An 11,301-nucleotide genomic window follows, 5' to 3' on the forward strand; every position below is an offset into this window, starting at 1 on the left:
TCAAGGCATCCTAGGTAAATATGAATTTCTTCTTTCAGATGAATCCAGTCTGAGTTATATAAAAAAATGTCCTGGCTTTTCCAAGCTTTATAATGGTTTTCATTCAACTGTTTTCATTTCAGTCCGAAACAAGTCTAATAAAGTGCATCCATCCATAATAAAAAGTTCCTCAAAGGCCTCCTGTAGTGAATCGATGCGTTTTTGTACAAAAAATATCCATATTTAAACCATTACAAACACTTTTCTCTAGCTTGTACCAACTGTCGTGCGCACAAGCCGTTCTGGGCGGATGATGTAGGACGTTGGCGTTGGCCAATGAGAAGTGACAAAAGAGCAGAAAACAAAACAAAGCACCAGTCACGAATTAGAAGTACAAAACGAGGATTTGTAAAGAAAAATGTCAGAGAATTTCGGTGTAAACCAAAAGGAGACTGTTTTTCCTTTGCTAAAGTAAGGAAACTTTGCTTCCTTTGCTCCTGTAAACAAACGTTTGTTCTCGTAAGACTAGCATTTTCTCCACGGCGCATGGCTTGTGTATACAACAGTTAGCGCAAGCTAGAGAAATGTGTTTCTAACGTTTTAAATATAGATATTTACTTGTTATAATGGATGGATGCACTTTATTAGACTTCTTTTGGACTGTTGAACAGAAACACCCACCCACTGCCATTATAAAACTTGGAAGAGCCAGGACATTTTTTTTTAATATAACTCTGATTGGATTCATCTGAAAGAAGAAAGTCATATACACCTAGGATGGCTTGAGGGTGAGTAAATCATGGGCTAATTTTCATCTTTAGCTGAACTATCCCTTTAAAGGTTCAAGGTATCTTAAAAATCAGTTCCTCTATAGGAAAACTGAAAGAGATTACACTTCTGGAACCCAACTGTTGCACTCAACAAGGGGACCACAAATGAATATATTACCAAATAATAATTAATATTAATAGTAATATTATTAATAAAATAAAACAATCTAACTTAACTTGACCTAATAAATAACTTTTAAAAAAAAAAGAAAACTGGTGATTTAGGAGGGGGAGAGAGGGGGTTGAGAACCACTCCATTACTACAAAACTGTACTACCCATAAACATAATACAATTTATAAAAAGCTAACTAGAAGTTAAATACAAAAACACTAATAAAAGATGGCCTAAATCCCAAAAATTCAGCCACTGCTAGCATCCTTGTCAGGTAACAAGCTAGACATCTCTGGTACTGTCACTACCACCTCTTCAACAGGTGGGCTTCTGCAGGCACAGAACGGGACGGTTCTCAAGCCGCTCAGGTCCAGCACTTTCATCACAGGTGGAGGAGGGTCATACACTGTGTCTGGACTATGGCTGTATCCCTGCTGCAGGTCGGCGAGAGACAGAATCTTCTTTGTGTCTTCATGTCGCACAAGACCCCTCTCAGCCAAAGTCCCTAAGCACATTAAATCAGAGCTTTATTTTAGGTCAGTAAAGACAGTTATAATGTCGCATAAGATTTCTATTTCAAATAAATGATGTTCTTTTGAACTTTCTATTCATCAAAAATCCTGAAATAAAAATGCATCATAGTTTGCACAAAAATATTCAGCAGTACAACTGTTTTCATCATTCATATTAGAACAATTTCTGAATTCAGCTTTGCATCACAGGAATAAATTACTTTTTAAAATACATTCAAATAGAAAACAATTGCAATAATATGTTACAAAATTGCTGTTACAATATTTTTGATCTAATAAACAAATGCAGCCTTGGTGAGCATAAGAGACTTCTTTTACAAACTTGCATTGAATGGTAGTATATTTCTGTGTTGTTTTACCTGAAACAGTGTGCTCTAGAAGAAAAGCCAAAACTCCCACAAAGAAAACAGGTAAGGTTAAAAGACACTGGAGAAAAACATCAACACTTGGTACACCTGAACACAAGAAGATGAAAATTCATACAATGAAACAGACTCATGCCCAAATGAACATAATGTCCTGATTGTATTATACCATACCTGTTTGTATAAAACTAGAGTGAAGTCTGAACCAGCGTGGCAGTGCTAATGACATGAACACTGTGAAGCCAATGTTGAAAATGTTGCGTCCTGAGTCAACATCTGCATGTTGGAAATAAGTTATGCCTGTTGCAATGGCAAGTGTGTAGGTCACGGCGAGCACAGCACCTGAGAGAACAAGAGCACACCCAAACATTTCATTTATGACTATAACGCCATAGTCTAAACAAGATGACTGGGCTGAAACCATTAGATTGACCTGATGAAACTCAAATATGGACACTTGTGTAAATTTGTGTACACAGTCAAGAAAGACAAGAGAGATATAGAGGCAGAGTTATGAGTTACGAATATGGAAAATACACAACTGGTCAAAACTTTGAATTAATTTATTAATTCAATTAACTTGTTCGGGAAAAAGTTTGGTTTTATTTTTTGTTGGGTTTTTGCTCATCAAGGCTGTATTTATTTGATCATAATACAGTAAAATACAGTAAAAACTGTAATATTGTGAAATATTATTATAATACAGTATTATCATAATGTATTTCTGTTTTCTACTTGAATATTTTTTTAAAATGCAATTTATTCCTGTGATGCAAATATGAATTTTCAGAATCATTACTCCAGTCTTCATTGTCACATGATCCTTCAGAAATCACTCTAATATGCTGATTTGCACCTCAATTATTAATACTGGTTTAACGGATAATCTAGAATACCAGAATTTATTTGAAATATTTATTTAAAATAGAAATCATCTGAAGTCAAAGTCATTTAATGCATCCTTTCTGATTAAAAGTGTTTTTTTTAACCTAAATGTTTTGACCACAAAACCAAAAAAAAAAAAGTTACAAAACTGTAATAATATTTCACAGTAGTATCAATTTTACTGCAGTTTCTGATCAAATAAATGCAGCCATGGTGAGCACAACAGACTTCTTTCATTAAAAAATCTTGGAAATTGGATAAAAAAAGGAAAATGATAATCTTAAATAGAAAATGATAATCACCATGGATGGCCAGAGGGACTGAGCAGAGCATCTGAGTTAATTGAGGAGACACACCCAAAATTACCAAGAACACCCCAGCGAGCTGCACTGTGCTCCGCGACCCAGACTGAGAGACAGAAACGTCATGAAGAGATGTTGCAATAAACATCAAAAAGTTACAGTCACAATAATGTTCTGAAAGCATCAATACAGTCTCTTACCTGGCTTAGCCCAATAACACATGCATTAGGCACACTGCTGCACAGTCCTACTGGCGCCCCCATCAGGCCAGAGAGCACACTTCCCAGTCCATCCACACAAAGGCCCCTGTTACAGGCATGTGCTGGGGGCACAGGAGCCTTCAGGAGCCGAGCTGCCACCACGTACACAGCCGAAGAGCTAATGCTGGCAGACAGGCCTCCTGCCACTCCTGCTGCAATGCTTCGGCCAGACAGCAGGGGGAGTGCTGAGGCTGAAATTACACAAGAAACATAAAGATCAACCAAAACATGGGAGGAAAAAGCATTTTGAGAAGAAAACAGATCTTTCAGATTACCAGGAAAGGGGAAGTCCAGCCAGGGTACAGAGTCATTAGTAAAGGCAAAGTCAGATGAGTGTGGACTATTCCTGGACTGAATAAAGGTGGAATTTCTTGTTGAGAGCATCTGGGTCACAGAGGTAAGATGGACATTTCCCACGTGCACAAGTATGGCACAAACACCCCACGTCACCATTACAGATAGAAGTACCTAAACAGGACAGACACAAAGAGCAGGAACAATATATCTGTTATTTTTTTTTTTTTTAAAAAAGACCTACATGCTGTGACCCAACAGCATTTGGACCAACTAGTGCATAAATGTCATTGCACCTGAATTATGTCACATACAAAAAGACAAGAAGTCATTGCAAAAAAGAAAAAAAAGAAAAGCACATAAATCTATGTGCAATATATGTGCATTTGGAGTTGGTAAGATTTTTCGGTCTTTTATGCTCACCAGGGGTGCATTAATAAAATAAAATAAAATAAAATAAAATAAAATAAAAAGACAGTAATATTGTGGAATATTATTCTTATTACAATAACTGTTTTCTATAGTAATATATTTTCCTGTGATGGCAAAGTTAAATTTTCAGCATCATTATTCCAGTTTTCAGTGTCACATTATCCTTCAGAAATCATTCAATATGCTGAATTTGTGCTAAACAAACAAAGAAAAACACTTATTATTATTACCAATCTTAAAAATTGTATAGCTGAGCTGTGCTGCTTTATATATAATACATACATATATATAATATTTTAAAACAGCATTTATTTAAAATAAAAATCATCTTTGGTAACATTATAAATGTCTTTACTGTCACTTTTGATCACTTCAGTGCATCCTTGTTGAATAAAAGGATTCATTTAAAAAAAAAAAAGAAAAAAGAAAAAAAACATATTGACCCCAAACATTTGAACAATGATTTTAAATATATTCCAACCATAAAAAAAGAAAGCAAGCATTAATCTATGTTTATACTAATTTCTACATATACCGATGCATTTTAACATTTATATTTATAAATGACCTTTAATAAATGCTGGTAAATATTAATAAAATTGGATAATGCAATTCACACATGTTAATCAGACGTAGATGGATGAGAATAATAACTAGACAGTCAGGCACTGTCTAGTTTCACACGGCAGAGAAAAACCAATAAGGATTTCCCAAAAGCGAGATTCCAATGCGAGCTTACGATCACTCATAAAAAGCTTCAAACTGTTTCCCATAACCTTTGACAACATGCAACCTCATATTAAATTAAGAACATTTTAGCTAAAGATCACTGTAACACAAGGCACATCTTCGTTGGGAAACTTTGCCAAGATCAATGACATAATCTTCTTACAGGCAAAACACTGATCTAATGTACTGCAGGTTAAAAGCTGTAAAAGAGCTCGACTACCAGCGCAACACAGGAAATCCCATAAATCATGACCGAAGGTGTCTGTGTTAGACTAGTTTTGGAAGTGAACGTTAACTTTTTTTTTAGTTGAAAGTCACACAACATTAAAAAGTGAGAAAAATAAAGGCTGGAATACACTACACAACTTGTGCCCAGATTTTCGCTGATTTACAGTCTGAGTCAAGACTAGATGTCAAAAGTCAGAGCCAGCCTGCAGATCTTGTTTCAATTTGTCTCGTAGCAAAGAGCCACATGTTTCTGTGCAAGTAAGTGTGTGATTCTCAGTCGTTTAGTGTATGTCTCTCTATAAACATTTACAAACACTGTCAGCACGTGTATCATGCCTAGTGTTTTAAAATCAGTCTTATAGTGTATTCCAAGTCATCCTGAATATAAACAAAATCCCTTGATGTGACTCACAGAGAGTCTCCTGCAGATGGAGAACACAGACAGCCGCAGAAAGGAGGGCAGATGCTGAGACAGAACCACCAGAAGAACAATTGCCCTGAAAAACAAAACAAAACAACAAAAAAAGACATTTTGTATTTACAAAAAGACATTTTGTGCTGTCTACGTAGACACACACTCTTTCTTTTAGGGTTTTTTCGATATTGTTTCATTACTAATTTTACAAATGTTTTTTCCTGGACAGTACACAATATGAAAGACTTCAGGAAAGTTTGCGCTTACAGCGTAGCCATGCCCCAGTGGTCAGAACAAAGCAGCGCTGCCTCCTTGTAGATGGAAAAGCCCAGAATGCAAAGGAGAGGAGCCAGAACCAATGGTCCACAATGTACCAGTGCAAAGCCACCCAGACCAGTCAAACCCACAGCGAGCTGCACCATACCTGCAACCACAGCCATGCCTCTCAACTGCACACACACCAGCACATGCACACAATATGCCAATTACAATAAGCACAATGAAACTTTAATGGACAAGCACTGACTAACTTGCACAGACACACTTCCCTCCAAAAGTTTGGAAACACCCCTGGCAAAGTGTGGTTTTGGACGAAATCAGCATAAATCCTTATCATTTTCTGATGCAAATACATTAAAGTAACTTGACATTATCACTGAAGACCAGCAATAATAATTTTCATTTTGATTACATAACAATGGCAATATATACATGTCAAAATCAAGACATGCCCTTTTGCTAGCTGTGATGCCTGGTTACTCGTTTAATCTTGGCCCAGGTTTTTAAAAGATTTTTGAGTCAGCACACCTTAATAGCTTCAACAATTGATTGCCAATTAAGTTTACAATACAGTGAATTTAGGCCCAGATTATGCAGAGCTGTAATAGCTGCTAATGCTGGATATTTTGATGAATTTACGTTTTTTCTATATATAAACTGTTTATGTAATAAAATATGTTTTCGTGTTTGTGTTCTCCCTTATCAGTGCAAAATTATCACAAATTATCACAGGATTCATGCCAATATTGTCCAAAACCCCACTTTTCTAGGGTGTTTCCAAACTTTTGGAGGGCAGTGTATATACACACAAATCAAGATAAATATGAACTATTAATATAATATATAAATATGAAATATTTGCTTATCTAAAAAAAAAAATAATTATTTTATTGTCATTCCTTGCCGCTGTTGCCTCTGGCTTGCTTAGTTTGGGACACTTATTTTTTTAAACGATATCGTATACTATTTGAACTGAACTGAGCTGAATGATGACATCACTGAATTCAATGATGAACTGCCTTTAACTGAAAATGGAGTGTTTATTGTTTTCCTTTTTGCATTATTGGCACATTATTTCCTATTTAATATTGTAAAGCTGCTTTGTCACAATCTGTATTGTTAAAAGCACTATATAAATAAAGGTGACTTAACTTGACATTGATATATTATTATATTATTATAGTTTTTGATGATATTTTGAATTTGATTTTTGTTTTGTTTTACAATGTTGTTTCACATTTTTAAAATGTAATTTATTGATGCGACTTCAAAGCTGAATTTTCTGCACCATTACTCCAGTCCTTAGTGTCTATGCTGATTTGGTGCTCAATAAACATTTTTATTAATTTAGTGTCATTTATATATTTTTATATATTATATTTTGAATTCAATTTTATTTTTATATTTTGGTTCACTTTAACATTAGTTAAAGTTTTAGCAATTTTGGTTTTGCCATTTTTACTATTTCTTTTATGTATGGTTTTTATTTAGTTTTATTACTTTGTTTATTAGTTAAGTATATTTAGTTTTAGTTATTTTAGGTCTACAGTGAAAACAAAACATTTTGCCTTGGCAGTTAGCTAACAAATTCAAAGCATTTTATTTTAGTTAAAGTGCATTTTTTTTCAAGTAACAGATTTTTTAAATTACCTTTAAAAACACTGAAATAAATAAATAACTAAATATTTTCTTTCGGTTAACATTTATTTTAAGTAACAGAAAGGTTTTAAATGTTTTTAGTTATCTAAAATAAACAAACAAATAAATATTTATTTATTTTATTTCGGTTATTTTACTTCAAGTAACAGAAATGTTTTAAATGGTTTTAGTAATCTATAACTCTGATAAATAAATAAATAAATACTTTATTTCAGTTAACATTTATTTTATTTCAAGTAACAGAAATTCTTAAAAGGTTTTAGTTATCTGAAATAAATAAATAAATAAATAAATAAATAAATAAATATTTTATTTTAGTTAACATTTATTTTATTTCAAATAACAGAAATGCTTTAAATGGTTTTAGTTATCTATAATAACTCTGATAAATAAATAAATATTAAGGTTAACATTTATTTTATTTCAAGTAACTGAAATGTTTTAAATGGTTTTAGATATCTATAATAACTGATAAATAAATAAATATATGTAGAAATAAATATTTTATTTGAGTGAGTATTTATTTTATTTCAAGTAAGAGAAATGTTTTAAATGGTTTTAGTTATCTATAATAACACTGATAGATAAAGATAGACATATAGACAGATAGATAAAAAAGAAATAAATAATATTTTCTTTCAGTTAACATTTATTTTAAGTAACAGAAAAGTTTTAATGTTTTTAGTTATCTAAAATAAACAAACAAATAAATATTTATTTATTTTAATTCAGTTATTTTATTTCAAGTAACAGAAATTCTATAAAGGTTTTAGTTATCTGAAACAAACAAACAAACAAATAAATAAATATTTTATTTCAGTTCACATTTTTTTTCAAGTAACAGAAATTCTTAAAAAGGTTTGTCATCTGAAATAAATAAATAAATAGATATTTAATTTTATTTCAGTTAACATTTATTTTATTTTAAATAACAGAAATGGTTTTAGATATCTATAATAACTGATAAATAAATACATAAATAAATAAATATTTATTTTATTTGAGTGAACATTTATTTTATTTCAAGTAACAGAAATGTTTTAAATGGTTTTACTTATCTATAACAACACTGATAGATAAAGATAGACAGATAAATAAATAAATAAATTCAGTTAACATTTATTTCAAGTAATACAAATGTTTTAAATGATTTTAGTTTTCTATAATAATGCTGATAAATAAATAAATAAATATTTTAATTCAGTTAACATTTATTTTATTTCAAGTACCACAAATGTTTAAAATGGATTTAGCTATCTATAATAACGCTGATGAATAAATAAATAAATAAATTGATAAATTAATACATAAATTTGGCTATGCTTTTTTGGCGTGGGATCTGACATTAATATGCGCTACTGTAGAACAATGTGACAATGGAGGGTGGTCTGAATGTTCAGCACCACGGACAGCACTGTGCTCTACCTCTCTTATTGGGTGTGCTGGGGCCACAGGCTCCTCTGGTTCAGTGCACTGCCCCCTGCAGGCCACAGCAGTCCCTAACACACAACACAACCAGCACCAATAACATTTTTGTTTTCTGCAGATGGGTTTTATAGAGTTTGTTAGTATGTTCAGTAGGGTAGATTATTAGATTGTCTGTGGCTTTATTTTAATTCCACCATTTTACCTGACTGAGCAGAAAGCAAGGCCAGGGCAGGGATCAGAAAGTCCAAAGATGGAGCCAGGATCAATGGCAAACTAAACAGAGGAAACATTGTACTTAACCCTATAGATGCTTTAGCACAACTATATCATCTTACACGGAAAGCAACAGGGTGAATGTAATCTTACCGTGACCCAATCCAGCTCTGCAGCAGTGTAGATATACCTGAGTAAAAGAGCACGAAGGCCACTATTCTGTCTTTGTCTGCTTCCTGAATGAGTGTATCCACAACCAACGCACACAGAGAGAACAGTACCAACACATGCTGCACGAAAACAGAGAACAAAACAGACTTTTACTTTTTTTGCTGTTTGTGTTCAACGTTAGCTTTGAGAGCTTTGCATTTATGTAGTTCATTATGATGAAAGATTTCAGCATTGTAAAATATGAAAGTATACTCGTAAGCTACAAAGAAAATGCAGTTTTAATGATTATATAGCTGTGATCCACACAGGAGTTAAAGTGCATGCTTCTATTATACTCTACTGTGTTATATGACTTTATTAACTTACAAAAAATATAAGAAATATAAATAAATAAATACTTACTTGGAATGCAAGAGCAATATTCAGCAACAACGAAGGACTGTAATTCACACCTAGGCTCTCTGTTCCTCCAGGTCTTTCTGGGTCCAAAGGTCTCTTTTTAAATGTAGTCAGTTTCTTGCATCTATTAGTCTTCACCATTGTTTTCACCGTTTTCTTTCCTTCTTCTTCACCTTGTCTTTCCTTAAAATGCTATTTGGGCTGTCACTCTGTTACAGTGTTGGCTAAATTCCTCTAGCTAAACCCTCTGATTTCTCCACATATGATGGCCTTTGACACAGTTACACAACATGTAGTTTTTTCATCAGCGTTAGTCCTTTTAATCATTATCTTCCCATTGACTTAAAATAACAATGGATTATTGCAACAACCTTGCTTGCGAAGCTGATATGACTTGTGAGGAAATCTGTGATTTTGCTTGCCACTGTGAACACTGTACATTTGCTGTTAAATTAATAATAATAAATAAATAAAATACAATGATTGCAGCTAATAAATGAAATAAAATTCCATGTAAGTGTACTTAAGAGAGTAAAAAGTGCTTAAATTAAAAGTTTTTATTTAACACACATTTACACATAATACATAAATCATTATTTTAATTATCTTTTGTCATGTGTTAACTATAATATATTCTTTTTTTGTGTTATTTATTATTTATATTTGACAAAAGGTTTAAAGGTGACATATCATGAAAATCTGACTTTTTCCGTGAATAAGTGTTTAATCGGGTCCTCGGTGCATCGCATCTACCAACACAGAAAACGTGAAAAACAATAACCCAGTACCTTCGTTTCGGTAAGCTTGTGAAAAAATGAACCGTTCAGATTTCACTCCCCCCGTGACATACACAGAGGATCTTATTATAATATTTCAGATGTGTCAGGGCTCAGAAAACCCTATATCAGAAGTTTAAACTGATATGGCTTTAAAACACATGACAGACATGATAAACAAAACCAAACAGATGTTTTTTGGCAGAGTATCTGAGATCCATATGGAAGCCCATTTCTGCCACGTAAGAAAATATCATGCCTTAAATTGAAATTATGACATACTTAAGTCATAACTACGAGACAAAAAGTTGAAATTATGACTTACTAGGTCGAAATTAAGACTTTAAAAGTCCTAATTACGAGATAAAAAGTCAAAATTATGACTTACTTTGGTAATAATTCCAAGATAAAATGTGGACATTATGGCTTAAAAAGTTGAAATTATGAGACAAAAAGTCAAACTATTACTTACTTTAGTCATAATTACGACATAAAATGTTGAAATTATGACTTAAAGTCAAAATTATGTCGAAACTATGACTTAAAAAGTTGAAATTATGACTTATAAAGTCAAAATTATGAGATAAAAAGTGAAATTATGACTTACTTAAGTATGAATTATGAGATCAAATATCAAAATTATGACTGAAAATGTCACAATTATGTTCAATTTATGACTTAAAAAGTTGAAATTATGACTTAAAAAGTCCAAATTCTGAGATAAAAAGTCAAAATTATGACTTAAGTCGAAATTCCGGGCATAATGTCTGGAATATGAATGCAATGCATTGAATTTAAGTGCTTTCCTCTCATAGAAAACTGTTATAAAGAATAAACGCTTAACATGAGACTTTGCGTCCATATTCTGCTCACATCTGCTTGCCTATATGTATGTGTGTGTGTGTGTATATATATATAGTACATATTTCACATTCTCCTCTCATATTCTGGGGTATATTCTGCTCATTTGTAAATGTTATATGCTTTATTATATAGAACCTGGTCCTCTAA

At 32.5% G+C, this 11,301-nt stretch overlaps 1 protein-coding gene across 1 annotated transcript; it reads right to left on the reverse strand.

Annotated features, from left to right (window-relative positions):
* Nucleotides 1-73: 73 nt before the first annotated feature.
* slc23a3 (solute carrier family 23 member 3) lies at nt 74-9,764 on the reverse strand. Its single transcript, XM_051118582.1, has 12 exons — nt 9,518-9,764; nt 9,098-9,234; nt 8,934-9,004; nt 8,729-8,802; nt 5,633-5,814; nt 5,363-5,447; nt 3,543-3,735; nt 3,208-3,458; nt 3,008-3,113; nt 1,995-2,162; nt 1,815-1,910; nt 74-1,427 (listed from the first exon to the last, which is right to left on the reverse strand). The coding sequence occupies exons 1-12, from the start codon at nt 9,653-9,655 to the stop codon at nt 1,171-1,173; spliced, it is 1,758 nt and encodes a 585-aa protein (XP_050974539.1). The 5' UTR covers nt 9,656-9,764; the 3' UTR covers nt 74-1,170.
* Between the last annotated feature and the right edge of the window lie 1,537 nt (nt 9,765-11,301).

This window comes from Labeo rohita, chromosome 9 (assembly GCF_022985175.1).
Source record: "Labeo rohita strain BAU-BD-2019 chromosome 9, IGBB_LRoh.1.0, whole genome shotgun sequence".
In the NCBI taxonomy this organism is placed as follows: domain Eukaryota; kingdom Metazoa; phylum Chordata; class Actinopteri; order Cypriniformes; family Cyprinidae; genus Labeo; species Labeo rohita.